Raw genomic sequence first — 23,579 nt, 5'->3', positions numbered from 1 at the left:
GGGCTTCTCTGCACGCCAGGAAGGCACCGGGGCTCTCTTTACCCGCCCCGACAGAGGCCAAGCCCGGAGATAGGGGGCGCAGAGCTCGTCCCCCTCCCCGGCCCCGCTCGCCCGGGCCGGCCCGCCGGAGCGGCAGGGGGCGTCCTCGCCCGCCCTCCGCCGCCGGCCCAGGCCCGCGCCCTTCCCCGCTGGACACACCGCCCACCTCCCTCCTCCCCGAGCCGGGCAGAAGGAGGGACGCTATTGGCCCAGCCTGCCGCCGGACCCGCCTTCTCGATCACGTGGCCTCGCGCTCGGCTTCAGCAGGGTGCGGTCCCTCGCTTCGCGGCCGGAAGTAGCGACCGGGGGGGGCTGGTTGCGGGCCCCGCTGTCGCCGGTGCCGGCCTCTGCGCGGCCCTCCCCCCCGCCCCCCGCCTCCCGCCATGCACCCGCGGCGCCCCGATGGCTTCGACGGCCTGGGCTACCGCGGGGGCGGCCGGGAGGAGCCGGGCCCCGGCGCCCGGCCCTTCGGCAGCGCCTCGGAGCTGGGCCACTGGGTGACCAGCCCGCCCGACATCCCCGGCAGCCGCAACCTGCACTGGGGGGAGAAGACGCCGCCGTACGGGGCGGGGACCCCCCTGGGGGGCGCCGGCCTCAACGAGGAGCCCAACCTCGGGGCGGGCGGCCCCGGCGCCGGTAAGGGAGGGCCCGGCCCGGCCCGGCTAGCCGGCTCCTCGCCGTTCCGCCTGTCCCTTGCTCGACTGCGGCGGCGGCGGCCCGTCAGCGGGCGACCCGCCGAGGTGGGCAAGGGCGAGCAGGCCGTGGCCGTGGGGCTGTGCCGCGGCCTGGCCGCGCCCGTTCGAGCGCTGCCCGGGTTTGCTGGCGCTGACCTCCACCGCGGCGGGCCCGGAGACGCGTTGGGGCGGCGGGCCGGCGATGCTGAAGCGCCAGGAAAAAAGTCCCTTAGAAGAAGGAGAACCTGCTCCATCGCCTGTTGCACTCCAGCACCCGCTTCTCTGTGTAGCACCACGTAGTTACAGGCAAATACGGCTGAGAGTGCCAGAAGGCACCCTGCAGCTTCTAGTTAAGCAGTGCTTGGTCAGCTCCCCATTGCCCATGTAAACGATATCCTGCAGAAATACTCCGTCTTCCGTAAGGGCAAGAAGTACCTTTGGGTCTTGAGTATATTTTGTTACTTGGTGTTGATGTTTCAGACTTTGTGTCTTCTGGCAGCTTTATTGTTCTGTTGAAAAAGTAAAAGGGGTGTGGCATAAGCTGCTGAAATAAACCCTCCCTCCATGCATGAAGGAACCATGGGACTGGTAGAATCTGAAGAAGAAACTGTGTTCATGTCTTCTCCAGTAATTGTTGGGAAGCTGAGCAGAAACCCTTGGAAGTACAGTATCATTTTATATCTTTGTGAGATTGAGGTGAATTAAGAGAAACTTGCTAAATCTAGGCTACAGAACATTGTCTCCTTTAATTAAAAGGATGTTCTGGAGCAGTTTATATACACTTGAGTATCAAAGTTTTATGAAAGACTAATTTATTTAAAATTGAATTGTATTAATGGGTGAGTCTTCCTGGTTTGTAACCTGTAGTGCAGTGTTTCTGTTCAGGTCGTAATGAGTACAACTCTTACCTGGACTTTCATCCATGCAAGCACTACTTAAAGCACTACGTAAATATTCTTAGATACTTGGACTCTACCTTTTTTTTTTTTTTTTGTCCTATCTACTCATGGAGTGTATGTTGATTCTGCATTTTGGAGGACTCATAAAGAGTTGCTGTATCACTGAGTCAAGCTTCTGCAAGTGGAAAGAGTCTTATAATTCCTTTTAGGAGGGCTGCCACGTCTGTGTGGAGCTCCACTGAAGTTACTGGTGTTACCTGTGCTTACAGCCTGCTTGCACCCTGTAGATTGTAAGACTGAGCGTTAATTTTCAGTTGCCTTTACAGTTCTGATTCTTTTCTTAAAATCTCTTCTGATAATTCCCAATGTGTAAATGTCTGTCTGGTAGCAGACAACAGAGAATTGAACCCATTACTGTTGTTGCAGTTTTAACAGTTCTCTAGTAACTAGATTTTTGCAAAGGAGTGGAGATAAACAACTGACGTGAAAATTTGCATCATGTTGTTGTTTGTTACATCATCAATGGCATTTTGTGTTACTTTTCCCAAAGTTCCTCTTTTTACTGTTTTTTATTTTAAACTTAATTTCACCTCAGATGCCTAAATTTGTGTTTCAGAATTATTGGAAACTGTCATGCATGCTAACATTTTCAGTGGTTGGTCTGCGTTCACTTTGCCTCTCCCCTCCCCCCCCCCAGCTGTTTTAAGACAAGAATTATTTATAAAAGTATGTACAAACTCAAATGCAGTCCAAAGTGCAAATATTCCCGGGGGAATAATTTTTTATATCCTCTCTTGCTGAGTTGCTGTAAATGTTGTGGTTTAGTGCTTGGAATTTTCTGAAGCAAGTACAGTGTAAAATTAGTTTTTTAGATAGTCTGCATGGCATTTTCTCCCACTTTGTGATTATCACTGCTGTATAATCTGTTTTTATTTTTTTCAGAGCAGTTGAACAGATTTGCAGGCTTTGGTATTGGCCTTGCAAGGTAAGAGTTGTGTAATAATTTTCAGTGACAATGAAGTAGTAAAGCTGTAGTTGTCTTGTGATCCCTATGTACACTTTTGTGTTGTATTTTTATGCTGGTAGACTTATGCAGTTGAAATGCCTTTAGAAACCTGCTACCTGAAATCCATGTAGGTTTCTGTTCTCTTTAACTGAAGTGTTCTCAAAATTACTTAATCAGCAGTGAATATAAGAAACAGTTTTTCATACAGTGTGCCCAGGATATGTGTACCCTATCAGAGCAATCTGAAAATAACACCAGAAAACTGTTTTCACATTTGCCACTTTTATTAATATTTTTAGGTAGTGTGGCTGTTTCCTAAGAAGGTGAAAATGTCTTCAAGTATATTATCAAAGTATCCTGGAATAGTGATGTTAATGTAGCCAAGTGGTCCGATAATAATTTTATTCTTTATTATGGTGACACTGATTATTGATAGTATTTTTGAGAAAGTGGTGGACTTTAACATGCTTAACAACATCTTTGAGCTTAAATTGTCAAGTGTAAGGATGATGATAAGCTTGGGATTTTTTGCAGGATGCCTGCTTAATCACACCCACCTTATTAGGTTTTTCTTGGTCAGTGTACTGATGCAACTTGTGAAAGGGTGGGAGGTGGGTTGTTTTTTTGTCTTGAAAAAGTTAGGACTAAAAAAAGTTTTACTCCTTGTTGACCTGAATGTGAGACTTCTAAGAAGAGTGCTTCTCTCTTCAGAACATGAGAGTACTTGTGTCACTTACCAGGTTAGACCAATATGGGAAGCTATGTCAGCTGAGGTTCTTATAGTGTCCTTCTGCTTAAAGAGGAGGACCTCTTACTTGACCACCAGCCAGTCCTGCTCCTTACCCCATTGTTATCACCCTTGATGCCCATCAGAACCTCTTTTAACCTGTTCAACTCACTAAAACAGAAGATAAAGTCAAGGAAAGAGCTGGATTCTTTTTTGCTGTTTCAGTTAGGTTGATTTACCTAGGAGTTGACTAGCTGTGAAAGCCAGCAGACACCAGCTAACTGGGCCAGTGAGGGAAGTGATAAAGAAGGACTATGAATGACTTCTTTTGGCAAGTAGTGAGTTGCTTAAATCAGATCATCCCATCTCATTAAACTGCCTGTCCTTCTTCTCCCACTGCATCCCTTGCAGTGGCTGAGCTTGCTCATTCAGACCCCTTGATGAACCTGTTAAAATAGAGTTGATCAGGGGGAGGGGGAAGAACTAGCCCCCCCCCAACATGTAAAGAGTTGTTTGGTTTCTTTCCAACCTTACCAAGCTCAGTGAGCTCAGGAGAGTACCAGCAAAGAAGTGGAGCCATAGGGCAGGAACATGCTGATCTCCTTCAGGAGCAGAGAGATGTTAGGGTGGCTCAGTTGTCCTTTTGAACTATATGCTTTGATTTAATCAAGCATGACAAAGGTTTCCACATCCTGAGCATCATGGCCACTAGGACTAAAATGAGCTTGTGCTTTTGAGAAAGAGAGCGGATCAACATTGTATCATTGCTGAGAGCAATTCTTCCTGCTTCTGCTTTTGCTTTTGTACCAGATGACTTGTCAGACACACATGGTTGAAGTCAGAAGTCTTGTAGAAAACAGCCAAAGGAAAAGGTTAGTTTTTGTGAGGCTAGTTGAATTGGCTACCAGGAGGGCTTAATAGATAACAGTCAGAGTACAGGGAAAGTTTCACCTTTTTCAGTAGTAGCAAACTACTAATTAGCTTAATAGTTGTGAAACTGCAGGCTCAGTACTTTTCTGTGAAATTAGTACTTGTTTATCCAGAGTAAAATCCCCATAAGAGACCTAGCCCAGGTGATCCTGTAGGTCAGTGGTCAGAGCTGTTACTTGGGGTGCTTAGATAAAGCCTGGAGGTTTTGCTTTTCTAATCCATATCCCAGGTTTGAACCACATACAGGTAAGTAAGTACTCAGATCACTCGGGCACTTTGAGATTAAATGAAAAGTTTCTCTGTGTGGCTGTGACCAGGAATACTACTTTAGAACTGAGAAAACTTTCTTATGGAGGTTTGATTGAAATACCATTCTGGGAGTGGAGGGAGAGTTGGTTTTGGACAGTAATGTTTTCTGATTAAAAAATGTCAGCTGTTAGTACCAATCCTCTGGCCCTCCCTCCTAAGGAGAGTCTTGATTAATAATGTGGTACGCGGAATTAACATAAAACTGGAAACTAATCCTTTCATAATTCTGGCTCTAGCCTGTTCTGTTCCCTCATATTTTGCAGAGGGAAAGTTTTAAGAAATTTGGTATGTTGTTTTGCCTATAAAAATACATACATACTATAGATAGATAGATAGATAGATGGGGGCTTTTTTGTAGTGAGTGTATGTCTCAGGTTTTTTGATATTTGTTCCTTTATAGTATTGGCAGGCTATTAGGTAGCCATCTAAAATGCCTCATTAATTCACTAGATAATGTATATTTTTTCCAAATACTGATCTAATGTTGTTAGAGAAAAATAACAAGCTTTTTCTAATAAATTTGTGATGGCTCCCCATGCTTTAGATACACTTTTTTTTTTTTTTTTAAAGCCTATTTACAGAAAATGTGCTGGCACATCCTTGCATTGTTCTACGTCGTCAGTGTCAGGTATGTCTTTTATATTATGTCTTCCAGTCAGAGCTCCTGTGTACTGTGATACTTTGTGTTTTCACACTCTGTAGAGTATAAGGAAGCTTCACAATTCGTAGGGAGATACTGCTACATTAACATGTTTTTATTTGTAGCATACCTGAAATGTAGCAAATTCTGAAATTTAACCTATCTTGAACATTCTTATTTATCATTTTTGGGCAGTGGAGAGTGAATTACAGCAAGTAAGTGTTCAGAGTCTGTGGAGCAACTTCCAGATTGCCATTTACAAGCAGGATGCTTTGCTTCCAAAGTTTTCTGGTTTATGCTTGTTTTGTTGTTTACATTTTTGGCCTACAAATACATAAAAGTTCTGCCTGTTTCCCTAAATTTCAGAGAGAATTAATTCATGTTTTGGTCACTTTAGCTGACCTTTACAGAGAAAAAGTCATTATTTTGGAAGTGCTTTTTCCTTTAGACTTGTAGCATCTGTAAGTGTTTATAAAAACTGCCATTATTTGTATTTTTAACAGGTTAACTATCATGCTCGGAATTATCATCTCACTCCGTTTACTATTGTCAATATTATGTACAGCATCAATAAGACACAGGTCAGTATTTGGTGTCAGGCTGTATCTGAGCAGTGAAGGTTACTATAGCACGTATGTACATTGCTATCTTTAACTCTTTATGTAACTGGTGGTTAAAAACACGGCCATTGTAAGAGTTTGTTATTTTTATGGTTGCAGAAATGTGTCAAGGAGATCACTGTGGTTTTTTGGGGTTTTTTTAACTAGTATAGTATTTAATGGGAAAGATTTGCAAATATTAGAAAACAAAAGATCCCTGAAACTAATTCTTTTCCTTAGCATTCTAAAAAAATAATTAGTGTTTATGTGGATAAAGAGATTATCCAAGTGACTACTTCCAAAGATAGTATTGCACGAATTTCCAATTCTGCATGAGAATGGCAATCCTGAAACTCAGATCAGAAGACAGTAAGAAAAGACTTTTTGAATTTTACAGATGTGGTTTAACATCTCGAGCTCATTTTGTCCATAGAAAATGGTGTTAAGTTTATAGTACAGAGTATTAACAGTGAGAGATATGCCTCCAAAATTGTTGACAACTTTGAAATTATTGAAGAGCAGAAGTTTCTTCAGAGTTGAAAAGTTAGTTGTCCCCTGAATTTGGTAATAGTGAAGCTGCATGGTAGAGTCGTATCCCTGTGCAGTCTGAATTTGCTGAAATTTCATAAAAATTAGTAAGATGAAAAGATTTTTGAGTTTTATGTTGCATATTTCAAACACAGGGTCCAAGAGCTCTCTGGAAGGGAATGGGCAGCACTTTCATTGTTCAAGGCATAACCCTGGGAACAGAAGGCATCATCAGTGAATTTACACCTTTGCCAAGGTATTGCGTGGGGTTTTTATTGCTTCTAACAAATTAATCATCAGTTGTTGACTTATATTGAAAATGTTAGAAATGTAAGGCTGTTTGAAAAATTTTACTCGATTAGAACAGTCAGACATTGAATAGGTATTTTCAGCACATTGTAGTTGTCTTTGCCAAGACAACCTTGTAATTAATAAATAGGACTCTTTCTGGGAGCTTCATATGTTTGGTATGTCTGCCTACTGGTCTGAGTATAGGAGTAACATAGGAAATAGGTCTTCGGTATAATTCCACTCTAATAAAAGAATTCATAAGTTTCTTTTTGTATTTTGGTTCGTATTGTGTGGTACTAGCAAATACCGTGTGTAAAGTAAAAAGTCCTAGTTTCATTAATCTAAATACAGAAAACTTACATGGCTAATTTGAAGAGAAACCACTCTTTTTCACTGTGTCCATATTCAGCTATAGTAGTTCAGTAATATTTTTTTTATTTTGACTTGTGACTCTGCCTGCTTTTTATGCTGAACTATAACTCCAGGATTATGGTAAAACATTGTGATGTCTTTCTGCTTTGAGATACAAGTCTGATAAAGAATTTTTGGCTGAAGACTTTTTATCCATGTTTTGTTTTATAATGGTCCAGACCTGACAGTAAGGGCTGACAAGTATAATAGTACATATTGTTGGTTTTGTTACAGGTATTTTAAGAGTAAGCAGATTGTTTGAGAGAGTTTATTATATAAAGTAACTAAAACTCCTAGTGAAATGCAAGGAGACTGTGAGATAGTCAAAAGTTAAGAGAAGATACTTAACAGTTGCAGGGCACACACTGAAACCGGGAAAATGATAAGGACCTGTCTTGGAACATATATTAGGGAGACAGGCAGGTAGTTGAGTTTAAGGCTGGTGAAGTTTGAATGGACCAGTGGGCTTGAGAATCATGTTAGCTTTCAGAAGAGACAAGTGCCTATTTTTAATGTGTGTACAGAGACCAAGTACTTAAGTGACATGGAAACTGGTTTGGTTTTAAAGATAAGAAATGTAGGCAGGCTGAATCAAACTACTATTATGATGCATGCATAGTAATAAAAGTAAGTCTTCGCAGGTTCTGGCATTCATCAAAAGCATTAGCAAAAGCATTTCATACTTCAGTTGTGTGGAGTGTGTGTTGAAGATTTTTGGTCAGCTCTGTCTCATATGTAACTGAAATTCCCAGGCATACGCTTTCCTCCAAGTGTGACTCATTGTTCTTGTTTTTAAATATTGCTGTAGGGGATGCTTAAGTTCATGAGGTGTGATATAATGTTTGTATTGTCATAGTTCTGATTTCTGTCCAATGTGAGCGAGGTTTTTCTTCTTGTGGGCCAGTTGTTCAGTAGTTTGAAAAGTAAGCTGGTGCTGCTGCCAAAAGAAGCAATCCTTTCTGCTAGTACCTGCTCACTCCTTCCTCAGTGCTACTCCCATCCTTGTGCCAACACAGTATGTGAACAGTCACGAAGAACTGAATTGGGGAAGTGATCTGGCTAAAATGGCTGTCTTGTACATGCACGACCCCATGCAGTTTTCTACTGGATGCTCTCCCTTTTTAATGGCTGTCACAGGGAGGTGAAGGTTATTGCTTATAGCAGCAGTGCCAGCAAATCTGATTTTAAATCTGATTTAAAAGGTTATTTCACTACATTATCAAGCTCTGAAGGACACAAGGAAGTGAGATGTCCATTCCAATTCTATATCATATATTATAAAAGAGTCCCCCTGTTTTAGTAGAGCAGCCCAGAAATGGGTGTTGACATTTTTGCAGCAAGTTGAATGTGGTTCTGTACTAGACAAACTTATTCCGTTAATTGTTCTTCCACTGCAGGAATAGTTACAGCTGGTGAATTGACAAGTTAGGCTTTCACACATTAGTTTAGCTGGTTTCATTTTCCACATCTTTTAAGTGTTATGGCTTAGTGGATGTGATCTAAGTGTCTGAAACACATAATGGTAAATGATCTTCCCTCCTTCTTTAGTGACTGACCTATGTAGTTAGAAAAGTGATAGCTACTAGGAGCACACAATTCTTCAGAAACAGTAAAGAGTATCTTTTCTTGGATTTGAGTTGTAACTATGGGCAGTGAGTGAGTAGATTCCTGGACAAGAATTGAAACTGAACACTTTATAGCTTGTTATTAAAAATTCATAGTCTAGTATGTCCAACATTTCAGACAAATATCTTTACCTCATAGCTAGAGTATTTGAATGTTACCTTGAGCTAGGTGGGATTACATTTTCTGCCAAGTGGAGTGTAGTTAACATTTACTCTTCATATTTTGAAGTGTGTAACTAGAAAATACTACTTTTATTGGATTTTTTTAAAGTCACCTTTGTGTTGAACACATGGGTTTTCTCTTGTTTTACCAGGATACGCTAAAGACTGGTCGTATGCCAAAAGAGTTGAGTTAAGTCTGTACAGAATTACTATGCAGCTTCTAGTCTGACCTACTACTGTACTTTATTTGGTCCGTGTTGAACTGTGTCAGAATGTGATTTAGTTTTTCAGGAAAGAAACAACTGGGTAAACATAACCTCAAAGGACAGAAAAAGCATAACCAAACCAAAACATAATAAGAAATGTATGTTGATAACAGAAAACTACTGAGATTTTGCAATAATCCAATATTCCCTGAGAATGTCTTTAAGAGTTGGTACATAAGGATACAAAATAAATGCAAAACAATAAAGCCAGTAGCTGTGAGAGCTACAGACACCTTACTAATAATTGAAAGCTTTTTTGACAGAATATCTAACAGGCCTAAATAACTAAAAGTTAAGCATGATTTATTAAATGTGTAGCTGATGTGTCTTTCCCATATGTGAAACCCTGCAATGTAAACTGATAGTTGAACACCAATATGAAAACTGGATGTTGATGCCCATGGAAGAAATGCTTGAGAGTAACATGTTCTTGTCCATATTAAGGTAAATACTTGTCTTTTTAGGGAGCTTTCACATAAATGGAACCTCAAGCAGATCGGTGGACACCTTCTACTCAAAGGGTGAGTGTAGCATGTGTTATTACCTTATGTCTTTTTATCTAAACATTAAGAAAACTACTAAAGGTACATTAGTTTAATCTGCAGCTATGGTTACTTGACAGGGTGCTAATAGTAATTTTCAAATTTTTATTTTTTTGAACAATCTTGATTGCATACACCACTTCCACAGATTATTTTTTTCTCAGTAGATCCCCGTGTCTGTGTGGAACCTGACTGACTTAAAGGATTAGATTCTTTTAGTAATTAAATTATGGTATCTGAGAGACCTGAATCAGACTGGTCACATGGAAATAGAATTTAACAGAACTTCAGACTGAAGTTTATCTCAACTTGTTGATGCACATTTTAATAATTGAGTTATGGTTTGTTAATTTTCTCTCAGGCATGTCTTGGTAGATATCTTTATCAACTTTCGGGTGTGTATTTGGCTAAAATTATAGTATTGTCCTGACCTTAATTCTTGTTTTGTTTATTTCTACAGTTTAACACATGTAATAGCGATGCCTTTTTATTCTGCGAGCCTGGTTGAAACTGTACAGGTAACTTACATATACTTACAACATTTTAAAAGATACTGTTATTCTCTTTATGGATTAGATTATGTGGAGAAGTGAGTCTTTGGCTTTGGATTCAGGTTTATGTTGCAGTAGTTACATTTGTTTTGCATGAGGCTGTATGACATTAACTGAGATAAAAACTATTTACTATGGTTGATATATTAGTTGTACTATCTTAAGTCTAAATCTAGAATTATTTTCAAAGTATAGAAAGGACATTTAATATAGTTGGAGTATATTGTCTGTGAAATAAGGGCAAGTTACATCTATATGTTCTAGCAGAAAAACCATAAAGAAGTTTTTCTCATGTAAAGGTTTTAAAAAGGTTGCTAGGCAAGCTGTTGCAGTGACCCCTTCCCCTATAAAAACTATAAAGCTTTTCCAGTAATTCAGCTTTTTTTTTGCTAAAATACTGAACTCTACTATTTCAGGACTGCTTTCATTCAGTCAACTGTTTGCTTTTAAGTTTTCATCTAGTTCTTCCTTAGCCATGAAAATAAATATCTGGACCTGTCACTTAAGATACCAGCTTAACTTGTTCTATAACTGTACAGAGTAACCCATAGCACTGTATTGCAGATTGTCTTTCAGTTAGTTGTTGCATCTCTTTCTGGAGAAAGAGACAGGGTTTAGCTATGCAGAAGTGGTCCACGGTAATTCTTCCAGCTATCTCTATATAATGAGTTGCTCTTAATTAACATGATAGTATCTTTGTGCAGCTAATGGAACTTTTACTGTAACGTGAGCTCTTGTGTGGAGGGTGGTGCAGGATAGTCACTCTAATGTCATTCAGTCATCAAAATAATAATTTTCATTCATAGTATAGGCAAGTTGTAAGTACAGTCAAGACTGATTTAGATCCAGCTGTTCAAATCTACAGTTAACTGCTGGTGTATTTCTACAAAATGGTGCTTTTTCTGTGGAGAAGAGGCAAACAAGGCTGACTTCTACAGTTTCTTAGTTTCAGCATGTACTTTAGAGGCAGGTGCTCTTAAGGGACAAGATTCTGCTCTGTGCAGAAGTTCCAAACTTAAAGGAGCCGGAAGGTACTAGGAAGGCTGTTCTGTCTGAACTGGCCACATTGTGGACTAACAGGACAGGTGAGATTAAACATCTGTGCATGTGGGCATGTAGATAGACTCCCAACAACAAACTCGCATTCTCTAAAGTTACTCTGTATTTAAGAAACCCTCTTCTTCTCTCCTTCTGAATTACTTTGAAAATAATGTTCCATAAATCCTGCCTGAGTGGACCTCTGAGTTTGTGGAAGCCTTGGGAAGATTTAACTGGTCTCATATTAAGAAGCTGACTTAGGAAACTCTTATATCCTAGGGAATGGCTTTACCCTGAGTGTGCCATAATCCCGGAACTAGAAACAGTGGTAGAACAGTGTTCATGTTTCTTGAGTTCGTAGCAGGCCACAGAATGGAATGTTTTATTCAGGTATCTTACTGCTTGTATTTTTGTGTGAAAGGATGAAAGATCTGTGTTGTTGGACATGGGAACATTTACCAATAAATGATAAAAGAGAACATGATCTAGACACTGTCTTCTGTTGGCAAAATAAGTAATAAAGTTTCTTTGCTGGAAGGCAGCTTAATAGGAAAACAATCAAAAAGCCAAAACAGCATCTCCCATAGCCTTTTAGTCAGGTGATCATCTCTGTAAAGCATTGCTTATGAAAATAACTCCACTGAGATCTGAGAGTTTTAGGCATAGTAGGTTCAGCTGTGTGCAAGTATTTTACTGGATAGGTGTACCTACGCTGTGTGAAATGTATTTTCCAGTTCCTGGAAACATCATCATGAGCTTTCTTATTAGAAACACAAAGGAGGTAATGATAGCATTTGTGAAGATTTTATTTATGCTGTATTAATCAGTGCAGGGAGGCAACTTGGCTTATCAGGTTTACATTATATTCCTGTGCTGCAAGAGGACAATGACCAATAACAAACAATAGAAGTTAAAGATTGTGGGATTCGTTACTAGCAGTTTTATATTAACTTTGATTGTCTTAATTCTGATAAACCATACTGTTCAACAGTATTAGTTTGACAGGCTTCTCCAAGTAAATATATTTCACCAAAATAACTGTAAATGGTAGAAACTTACAGCTGTGACATTACTGTTTTTGTCTCTAACATTTTAAACCATGTGGTGGCGTGTTTGACAAAAGCAAGCACAGTTTTGAAGTGCAGTGACTAGGAGAAGAGGATGCAGTAGGGGTTATGATGCTTCACTTGTACTTAAAGTCTGGAACAACGTTACATTCTCAAGTATTTGAACTAGTTTCTCTTCTGCACAGACTGACCATGAAGGCTTTGCAGGCTTTTAGTCCTTCCCCAGAGTACTGAGGAATGTTCTGGTGGTTTATCCTGGCATGAGGTCAGGACGCAGCCAGCATGGACTTAGAGACTTGGACATTGAGAACTCCCAAATCCTGAATTTTGGATGTAACAGAGATGATAAAACCTTGAGTTTGTATAAGCATTAGAAGGGGAATCAATGTCTTTAGCTTAATCCTACAGTCATAGGTGGAGTGTAACGGAGTAAGTAATTACTAAGTGAATTCTTTATTTTCACTACATGAACAAAATAATTACGTCTTTTCTGAGACACAGCATGGGTAGAGAGTACTGTTTTACATGCAAATAATGGAATGGAAATGTGCAGAGCTGAACCTATTAAATTCAAATTAAAAATGATCTTTCAACTCAACTTTAGTTATGGAAGTCTTTATTATGCACATTCAAGTTCAAAGACTAGAGTTATAGTCCTTAAAGGAAAGGACTTTTAAATTAGATAAATACTTCCTGGCATTTTGCTCTGGAAATAGGCATTTTCAGTACATGACTGTTTGGCAGACTCATACTACTCAGCAGTAGGCTGAAAGTTTAATTTCTTTGGTAGAAACACAAATAACTGGAATGTACATTAAATAAAGACTCTTTAAGATGTGTTCATTTTTTAAAAGAAATTTACTTGCATGCTATCAAGAGTGTTAGAGCAAAGAATTCATATCAATATAGCTGTGTAGATCCAATGGCATGTAAATGTTTAACTCTCTTGTAAAGTTCAGCAGTGATAAAGTGTCAAAGTGGGTATCAGCATGGTTATGAAATGGGCAGCACAAGTTGTAACTATTCCTTTGCGCTTGTAGAGCGAAATAATTCGAGATAATCCTGGCATCCTGGACTGCGTGAAAGAAGGACTCGGCAGAGTTGTAGGCATGGGCGTACCCCATAGCAAGCGTCTCCTTCCTCTGATGGTCTTGACTTTTCCAACTGCTCTACATGGAGTTCTTCACTATGTCATCAGTTCCATTGTCCAGAAGCTTGTTTTGTTTGTTCTGAAAAGAGATAATTCCCACAACCTTCCAACTGAGAGCTCTGCTTCTGTGCAAAGCATGCTCGATGCGTATTTTCCAGAACTTATTGCTAGCTTTGCTGCTAGCCTTTGTGCTGATGTCATGCTTTACCCACTGGAGACAGTTTTACACCGCCTTCATATTCAAGGGACACGCACAATAATTGATAATACAGACCTTGGCTATGAAGTGCTTCCGATCAATACTCAGTATGAGGGGATGAGAGACTGCATAAATACTATAAAACGGGAAGAAGGAATGCCAGGTTTTTATAAAGGATTTGGAGCTGTTATAGTACAGTATACCTTGCATGTGGCGGTTTTACAGCTTACCAAAATTATTTACTCAACACTGCTTCAAAATGTTTCTTAATCTGTTCAGGTGTGGATTTAGCACCGTGGACATGATTGACTTACCTAATTATTGTTTGAAATGGCTTAGAAAATTACTTTTGAAGAATCCACTCTGTGGATTCTCCTTACACTGTACAAGAACTTGTTTTAAAAATGGGGATATAGATTCCTAAGTGTAATTAAAAAAAGTACTGTTGAAATTTAAAATTATAGACACAAATTGAATATATAATGTGCAGTCATACAGAAGGGAATCGGATTTTAAATGTGGTTGGAGTGAGGATTTACCTTTCTTCCTGCCAGTTAACTGACTTAAGGAATGGATATGAATTCTTAATATCTGTTTTGTAAACATCACATATGTTATTTGGCTTGGACTGTTAGCCAGTTCAAAGGAATTTGTTTTCATAATTTGTAAGAACTTGCAAGTGGGAGACTGATGAGTTTACTGGTCTTTTAAAGATGTTTTCAATTTCACTGTTAATGGAGCTGTGGGCAAAATAGAAACTGTAAAAGTAACTTAAGTAGACATAAATGTCATAATTTACAGGTACATAGAAGGCTTCTTACTTTGCTGCAGTGTGGCAGAATAATAACGAAATTAACGAAAACTTGGGTTTGGGCAAAGTTGCACAGAATGCAAACTGGGCTGTCTTGCAGTTTGTTTGCAAGGCTTACAGTAACTAAAGTGTGTGAATAAAGCAAATTAGAAACTGATGTGTGCATGTGTAAGTGCCATTTTTAGTCAACTTTCTACTCAACTTCAGGTTTTAATTTTACTCTGGTACTTCGTATAAGAGTAGAATAATCTTACGAATGTCTGTAGTATCAGTGTTCAGAGTGTATAGAAAGCATAAAAAAATTATTTGGCTATTTCTAGAGTTTCTCTTTCGTTAGATCAGAGAGATGTACACAACTATCTACTTACTGTTTAGCACTGATGTCCTTCATTTAAAGTCTGCTGGATTAGATATTTTGTGGAGCAGAATTAAGTCTGTTTATGTGCAAGCAAACTACTGGAATGTACCATTTTTGCCCTCTTCCCCTAGTATATCAAGACTTTCAGCCTGAAAATGAGTGCTGATCATTCTAAATAACTTAGTCCTTCGTGGTTTCATCAGTAAATATCATGAAAGTTGGGGAGGGGGTGATTTTCACAAATAAAACAAGCATGTGCAGAGTCACTTTTACTTTGTATGAGAGGCTGCTGCCTTTTTCACGCTTTCATGTGGCAAGTCTATCTTTGTGAATACTGTAAATTGATGTGCATTTTGATCATTAATCATTGTATAGTAGTTATCACTTATGGAAAGTAGTCATGGCAAAATGGTGCAAAGGTGTTGCTGTTCATAAGTTCTGACTAAATAATTTGCCGGTCTACTTTGCTATTACTAATCTAACTTTCATGTATTATAAATGCATAAGTGTTGAAATGGAAAGTATGGTGAACTTGGGAGCTGGTTTTATTTTGAAATACTGTTAATTGAAAATTTGGTGTATAGAATGGAAGCAATGAAATAAAATGAGAATCCACTGTAAATATTTTTGAAGTAATTTACTGAGGAGGCATGTAAAGGATTCCCGATTTGTGTGTTATATTTTACTGTATAGACTTCAGAGGGACTTTTTTGAGTTCTTCAACTTTTCTAAGTGCAAGAACATGTTTAATTAAACTACGTGCAAGAACTTGGGTAAAATATCCAATTCCTGGGTTATATTTTTAAAGTTTCTATGAGTATGAAGAGATCCATATCAGAGAATCATCCAAATTGGAAAGGATCTTGGCAGGTCACCTAGTCCAAATTTCTGCTGTAAGCAAGGACAACATTGACTTCAGATTATGCAGGCCCTTGTACAGTCAAGTTTTTAATTCCAACTTTTGATATGTAAACCCAGCCTTTTCAAAGGTGTTGAAGTCAACTGAAGCCAACTATTCCATCAAAGTATAGTTGCCCTGAAGTAGTAACTAAGTGCATGTTGGAGACAAACACTTGCAGATGTATTGGTGATATTGGGCAGTAATGTTTTTCTAGGAATAAAATTTTAGGGAAGGTGTTTTGTCATAAGAAAAGGAGGTCGTGCCTTTATATTCTGCAAGGGGGAAGAGAGTGGATTCTCAGAACAGCACTAGGTATCGTGCTAGAATATTAACTTGTGTCAAACACTCTTGCTTTCGTTGCTGAGAGTTTTAGAGTTCTATTCTGTGCCAGAGTCTTAGATCTGTAACTTTAAGCAAGGTGAGAAAGAATGCTGTCAGTTTAACAGCAAGTGTTCTGCAGTGGAAAAGCTATCTGCTTTGGGCCATTCTTTTTTGGTCCTCTTCCCATCAGTTAGAACGAACATCTTTTGATTCTTCACGTATACTTGCTTTACCTTCCAAAATAAGTAATACTTTGCTTTGTCCAGAGTTGCTATTTTTGCCCATGCAAAAATGTAAATGAATGTGGGGTGAAAAAAAATCTTTTTTAACCTTTTTAAATACAAGTGCACTGTTAATGTATTTCTGGTTTTCATTTGGATCTTAAATCTAGGTACTCAATTTTTAGCTCAAATGAGTGATCAATGAGTGGCTTTAGCAGGCTGTACCACTGATAACTACAAAATACTGATCTGCTGTAGAAAGTAAGTTTTTACTTTTCTGGAAAATGAAAAATTCTTATGCGCGCTATTCTTCCTGATACAAACTTAATTACTTTTTTGTACATTGTTTTTCTGTCTTTTCATTTGTGAAAAAGAGAGCTGATAGCAAGAAGATAAATGTTACTGAAGAAAGACAGACTCAGTGTAATGTTCCCACCCAGTGAAGAATTATTTGGCTTCTTACCCATGCCTCTTAAAAGGAAAGCCTTGATGTGCAATAATTGACAATAGACCAGGCAGGAAACTTTGAGATATGAGGCCAGCTGGAAACCACTGCAATTATCTGCCTGTTTGTTTCACAGACTGCCTTACAGATCAGATCTGACTTTTGATTGTGTTAGAATATTGCTTCTAGATCTAGTGTTGGTGCGAGTACTGCATTCTTCAGCAAGGTCCAGCTACGTTCATTCCTTTTAGCAGATCTACTTTGGGGCAGTTGATCTAGCTCTGGGTCCTGTCTGTAATACTTGAGATGTGCAGTGTGATTTACAGATTTATGCAGAATTTGTAAGACTCACTATCAAATTACATGCTTTTCTTAGTTCTTCCAAATTTAGCAGCAAGTTCAAAGCAAGTATATAAGCTAATGCCCTTCTTGCTGCTTGTTCCGAGATGGTCATTCAGTTGGATACACGCCTTCAGCTACAAACATAATCAATGCACATGATGTAAATGAGGCCTGTCTCTGCGTTAATGTACAAGTGCTTGCTGTGCTTCAAGGTTTTTGTTGGTATAATTCAGGGCTAGCAGTGGTCACTTTCAAACTATTTACCCTTTCAATGATATCTGAGGAGAAGAGGTCACGCACTAAATTTTTCAACTAAATGGTTGTTGCTAAGAGATTTGAGAGCAGCATATAATGGCAGCATTCCCTCACCAGTATGGGAAGAGAGGTGGTAGCAAAATGTGAAGAAACTATTTGTCTAGTTTTGTTTTAGAAGATGTAATACATGTCTCCAGCAGGGGCAGAAGAAGGTAAGATCTTTATCTAATCAAGAACTGGTGGCAGCATCTGTGTTTTAAAAGCAAATCTGATTTTAAGGAGTTGGATAAAACTGTATTTTCACTTTTTTTTTTTTGATGGAATAAAGATAATTTGCCCTTTACCTTCAGCACTCCAGCTTCTCCACAGACAGTCTGGCAAATTGTGAACAAAATTTGAGGGTGGGAAAGAAGCAATATTGAAAATGGAGTGTAGAAATTGCCCAAAAATGCAGATAAGCAAAAGTCAACGATTAATGTTCTCAGTTGCAACAAATTAATAAAATAAGGTAGAAATGTCCAAATGTTAATATTTATGGAGAGTTTCATTTGGAAGTCTATTTCTGTCTTTGTCTTTCATAAGGTGTTTTTAAAGATAAGTTTAAAATCACAAAACGTGTTAAGCTCAACATGCCCTTTTTTTCCCCCTGATATTTGGAAACTAACTTAACTAAAAAGCCAGTTATTCTTTCAGCTTTTTCAATAGGAAAAAAAAAGCCATCTACATCTTCCTTTGAAATCAAGGCACCCTTTCAATGGATGTAAATACCATCATACAGCAGTCTAATACTGCACTTACAGTTTGGTTTGGGGGGGGGGGGGGGGGGGAGTTATTCAAAGTGCTAATAAGTTGGCTGCAGTACACTTTGCCTGTGGCAGCTTGGTCTGGGTGAGACACTGTATTACTCTTCTCTTGTTTTCAAAGTGTAGGGACAGAATGTGACTTGCGCCCACCAAAGTAATAAAATCAGAAGGGATGGTTTAGCTGTTATCTGAAATTCTGAGTCTTGCTCTTATTTCATAGCCTTAAGCTTGGCACGAAGGCAAGTCCAGAACAAAAGGACTTGTTGGACAGGACTCAGCTCTGTTCTGCATAGGCGATTCATGTCTTTGCCCAAACTGAATTTCTAGAGGCAACAGGCTTATAAATTGGTGTTCCTGATTCTTGGGTTTAGGGTACCTCCAGAAAAGAAAAACTAAGTAGATTTGCTTTTACTGCAACAGTGAGTGTAACACTCTCCAAAGTTTTTGATCCCTGAAATGGAATCCTGAATGTATGCATGTAGTATTTGAGCCTTCAAGCATCTTGTGTAGGAAGAAGCACCAATATGCACAGTTACCTTGATTCCCAGCTCCTAGCTGCTATCAGCTCTCTTCAGTACCATTCAAAATGGTTGTGACACCTTTGTCCATACAGACCACTGATGTGTTTTATGGTCTCTACAGGTACAGGTCTCAGTTTAAACCTGTTGAAAAATACAAGCACAGGCAGGATTTTCAGACTCTTACCCGTGGCCTAACCTTATGTATGCAAAATGAGACCGAACTAAAAAAACAAATGAAGGCAATAGGAAAGCCGATTCTTGAAACTAAGTAGGTGCTTACCAATGTGAGCACCTTGACAAGGGGGCACACATTGCTTTAACAGCTATTTGAGCACAGTGGAGGGAAGGAGACCACTTCTCATGTAGCTACTTGTGTTTCTGGAGCTTAAAAATGCCTACAGTGTTTTCTTTCAAGGGTAGTGGTGGGTTTTTTTTCTTTCCATTACAAGCAAAAAAACTGGCAAAAAAGCTGGTGTGATACAGATAACTGTTGCATAACCATTCTGACATGCTTTGAAATGTATTAAATTACATGCACTTTGGCTAATACAATTTTTTTTTAATAAAAAGCAGCTCTCATCACCTTTATAAGTCCTGCTTTTACCAAGAAAATGAATGTGTCATGTCCTCTTTGGCTGTTTAATGTCATTGATTTGCCAACATAATGTATCCTGTAGAAACTCACATGTGTGTTTTTCCCTCTAATAGTTTTGTGTCTGATAAGTGCTCTCTAATAATGGTGTTTCCTCAGCATAATGCCCTTCAATCTTCATAAACAGACTGCTGTTGAAAAATGGTTCCAGTTACTCCATAAAAGGGAAAATAATTGTATATTTGAATACGGTTTCAACATTTTTCTCAATGGAAATGCTAAACAGACATTTTAGGTCACAAAGGAAACATACTGCTGACATGTAACAAGTTAAAAAATTTTGAACATCCTAAAAATACCTGGAGAGCTTGTTCTATTAATAAATACAGTATTAGGAAAACCTTACAGAGTGCAATATAAAAAGTTGGAATCATATTTAGGGGCTAACTGGAGAGCTCTGTAACTGACACTGTTTGGGAAACTAATGCTTCTTCTTCCACAGTAGGACAGCCATAAGCATTGCAGTCCTCTCATACTCGGAGGCAAAATGGAATACAAAGCATGATGGTTCTGCTCTGATGCATGTTTTCCTCTGTCTTCTCTGTAGCTGCAAGTTTCCAGTCATCTATCAGGTTCTTTTCCCCCTCTATGAAATAAAATGTCAATAGGTACTTCTCAAATCTTCAAACTCTGTGCAGATTGTGCAGAGAGTTATCAGGTCAGGATTGTTCCAGGTTTAATAATCATTAGGAGAATGATTTTGGGGTGTGAGGGGGATTTCCTGATGATGTGACGGAGCTGTGTGATGTGGAGGATGAGGTGGGATGTGCTAACACTACTCTCCCAGTGAGGCAGAACTACCAAAGGAATGAGAATATACCTTTTCTAGAGTTTGTACAAACCCTACGTTTTCTCCCTTGTCCCTCCTGCACGCTCTACATAGCCAGGTATTTGGGGCCAGTATTCTCCATACGGCATAGATGCAGTCATTTGTCATTAGTGATGCAATACCTGTTCTTTTCCACAGGAATCACCTTTGTTTCCTTTCTCCATGGAAGTGTACAGGGTGGCTTGGTATTGTATTTTGTCAGCAGCTTGAATTTTTAGGGAAAAAATGGAAGCTTAAATTTTGATCCTTATAATTAAGATCCCACAAAAATGCATATATAGTAACCCTCAGATTTATCAAACTACTCCTGACTTCAAGTCTTTCTTCTTTTAGAAGGGAGTATTTTCTACTTGACAGGAGACACTTTCCACAGAGTTTCTCCTCTTTCTCCTAGGGTTCCTCTTTTATGTTTTTTGTCGTTTCAGTCCAGCCAAACTCAGGACAGTGTTCTGTCTGGCTTTATACACCATTTCTGTGCCTCTTTTTGTAGTAGCTTGTCTATCCTCTCTTTAGTTGTTCCACCTTCTTCTCATCTGTCTTTTCTTTCTCCTTTGTTTTTACATCTGCCTTTTCTGTCTTTCTCCTTTATGTCTCTCCAGTGAAATCCCCAGCCCCCGTTATCTTCTCTCTCTTTCCTTCGCTGAAGGTCACTCTGGGTACTCAGCACTGTGCATAATGCTGCCCATTGCATGCTATAGAGTATTTGCTAATATTTATTGCCAGAAGATACAAATTGGACTTTACATTGAGACTGTAATTTATACTCTTCATTGGTGAATTCACAGGGTGATGAATCTTCCCTAACACTTCAGATGGATGAGATTGAAAGTCAGGTAGCTCAGTCAGTCTGAAATGTTGTACTGTTGGCAGTTCTTGTTATATTTTTGCATACATATATACATACATTAGAACTATAACAGAAAATATTTAGAAATATAGTAACTGTGTAGGAATAGGTGTGCAGATGTTGAAACATGGAAAGTTTGTTTCTCATTCATTGTAGTTCTTGAGGCAATTTTCTAAAAGGTGCCTAACCTTCTGTATTTACCGTGTTTGTCTGCAATGATTTTTACTTTAATAGCTGAAGCAAAAGAACTGCTCATAAGGAAGAAATTAGCATTCCAAGAACTGGCGTGTAGCTATCACAGGAACAGATTCATGCCTGGGTTTATAAAAATCTGGCTGTGGCATAGAAATATTTGCTCTGCCCTCAGTGATGAAAATAAAAGTTCTTGTTTCCCAGAAGTTGTTGCACTTAGATTTGACTCCTAAGATCAACAGAAGGATGAGCAGTTACTTTTTGTGTGACTGCACCTGTGAAAAACAAGCATGTGGTTAAGAGGAGCTAGAACACTAAGTATTTTTTTTGGTCCCCAGTTGCTTTTTGAGGTCTATGTGACTTTCTTGTGGGGGCATCTTTGTTAATGACTGTATTTAGTGCAGAGTCTCCTTTGGCTTACTGCTGCTTGCAGTGTGGTCACAGGTGGCTTCTGTTCTTGGCTTTGCTTAGGCAGTGTTTTCTGTCCTCCATGTCCATTTCTCTTTTTTCCACTGGAGTTCTGGCTTAGCACATTGCAGCTGGCTACCGTTCAAGCACCGGAAGCAATATCTCACCATTAACGGAGCACTTTGTCCAGGCTAAATCACTGCTTGAGAATTACCAGAAGGGCTATAATAGTATAATCAAATCGGCTAACGATGCCAAGCAGACCAATGTCGTAATGCTGCTACACTGATAAATTTGGGGCAACTCTGTTTCTGGTTAATCATGAAATGGCTGGTAGTAATCAGATTTAAAAGTAATGTAGCCTTGGTGATTGATTACATAACAAATTATCAGTGCTGAAATTGAGAATACAGAATACACTTCAAGAAAAAAAAAAAGCCATATTTATGCAACAACTATACAACAGGGTGATTTTGCTTGTGGGAAAAAGAAAGTTGTATTGTTCATGTACCTCCTGCTCTGCCTTGTGACAGTAACGTGAGGTTGTTTTCTTTGCATCCAGTACTTGGATGGTACTGCTTGCTCACTTCTCCAGATATGCATATGTCTTCCTAAGTCCTCTTCTCTTTCACTCTTTCATTTATTCTGTTCCTGTGGATTATATGGATTGGGAGCTTTGAAACAAGTAAGTAGTTTGAAAACAGCACAGCTGTAATTTCTTTGACAAACCTGCTGAGGTGGTTCAAAACATTACTGACTTTTCAACATGTTCCTATAATCCACTAATTCTTTGAGATATGAAAAGAACAGTAGAATGTCTGGTTTCCATTTAGATTTTCAGCAACCTCCCCCCACCTCCAAAAAAATTAAAGTCCTTATTGGGATTCTGCCGATTAATAAGACTGGAGAGGATACATGACTGGAAATAGGTTTTTACTTGCACAAACACACCCACACCAACCTTTGATGTTTCCTGAGCTTCAAGATGCATGCTCAAAGGCAATAAAGGCTAAATTAAGATCTCCAGAACTAGAACATTAAAAAAGAAAAAAAATCTCCACTGAAGAATGGTGCATATGTGCATGTCATGAAGATTTGGAAATAGGATTATATGTTAATCCTGTGAGCCCATGTGTTTTATAACAAAGTAGCTAAACCATTACATAAAGATCTGGCAAGACTTGTTTAAACTTCAGGTTTAATAGAAATGCCTGGAAAAATGATGAGTATATATTGATAGCATAGCATTCTGTGGTGGGTTGACCTTGGCTGGCTGTGAGGTGCCTACCCAGCCACTCTATCATTCCTTCTTCTCAACAGGGTGAGGGGAGAAAAATATGACAAAAAGCTTGTGGGTCATGATAAGGACAGGGAGATCACCCAGCAATTACCATCATGCGCAAAACAGACTCAAGTTGGGGAAATTAATTTAGTTTATTGCTAATTAATCAGAGCAGGATAATGAGAAACAAGAACAAATCCAAAAGCACTTTCCCCCACTCCTACCTTCTTCCCAGGCTCAACTTCACTCCCAATTTGTCTACCTCCTTCCCCTGAGCAGTACAGGGGGTGGGGAATGGGAGTTGTGGTCTGTTCATTACATGTTGTTTCTGCTGCTCCTTTCTCCTCAGTCTCTTCTGCTGCTCCAGCATGGGGTGCTTCCCCTGGTAGACAGTCCTTCCTGAAATTCTCCAATGGGGGCCCTTCCCACAGGCTGCAGTTCTTCAGAAACTGCTCCAGCATGGGACCCTTCCACAGGCTGCAGTCCTTCAGGCACAGACTGCTTCAGCGTGGGTCCCCCACAGGATCACAGGTCCTGCCAGAAAATCTGGTCCTGCATGGGCTCCTCTCCATGGGCTGCAGCTCCTGCCAGGAAGCCTGCTCCAGTGTGGACTCTCCACATAGTCACAGCTTCCTTCACACTGTCTCCATCCACTCCAGTGTAGGGTCCTCCATAGGCTGCACTGTGGATATCCGCTCCACTGTGGTCCTCCATGGGCTGCAGAGGGACAATCTGTGT

At 39.5% G+C, this 23,579-nt stretch overlaps 1 protein-coding gene across 1 annotated transcript; it reads left to right on the top strand.

Annotated features, from left to right (window-relative positions):
• The first annotated feature begins 308 nt into the window (after positions 1–308).
• On the top strand, positions 309–15,444 carry SLC25A46 (solute carrier family 25 member 46). Its single transcript, XM_030005064.1, has 8 exons — positions 309–675; positions 2,555–2,597; positions 5,155–5,212; positions 5,728–5,805; positions 6,507–6,607; positions 9,571–9,627; positions 10,109–10,166; positions 13,345–15,444. Exons 1-8 carry the CDS (start codon positions 423–425, stop codon positions 13,921–13,923), a joined length of 1,227 nt encoding a protein of 408 aa, XP_029860924.1. The 5' UTR covers positions 309–422; the 3' UTR covers positions 13,924–15,444.
• The last annotated feature ends 8,135 nt before the right edge of the window (positions 15,445–23,579 follow it).

Source organism: Aquila chrysaetos, chromosome Z, assembly GCF_900496995.4.
Source record: "Aquila chrysaetos chrysaetos chromosome Z, bAquChr1.4, whole genome shotgun sequence".
In the NCBI taxonomy this organism is placed as follows: domain Eukaryota; kingdom Metazoa; phylum Chordata; class Aves; order Accipitriformes; family Accipitridae; genus Aquila; species Aquila chrysaetos.
The sequence above is the reverse complement of the archived record's forward strand: the minus strand, read 5'-3'. Positions and strand labels throughout refer to the sequence as shown.

Bases quoted from the DNA above. Each gene is read 5' to 3' on its own strand.
- SLC25A46 (XM_030005064.1), top strand. From the start codon at position 423: ATGCACCCGCGGCGCCCCGATGGCTTCGACGGCCTGGGCTACCGCGGG. The intron at 5,806-6,506 runs GTCAGTATTTGG...TTTCAAACACAG, and splicing joins ACAGCATCAATAAGACACAG to GGTCCAAGAGCTCTCTGGAA. The intron at 10,167-13,344 runs GTAACTTACATA...TTGCGCTTGTAG, and splicing joins GCCTGGTTGAAACTGTACAG to AGCGAAATAATTCGAGATAA.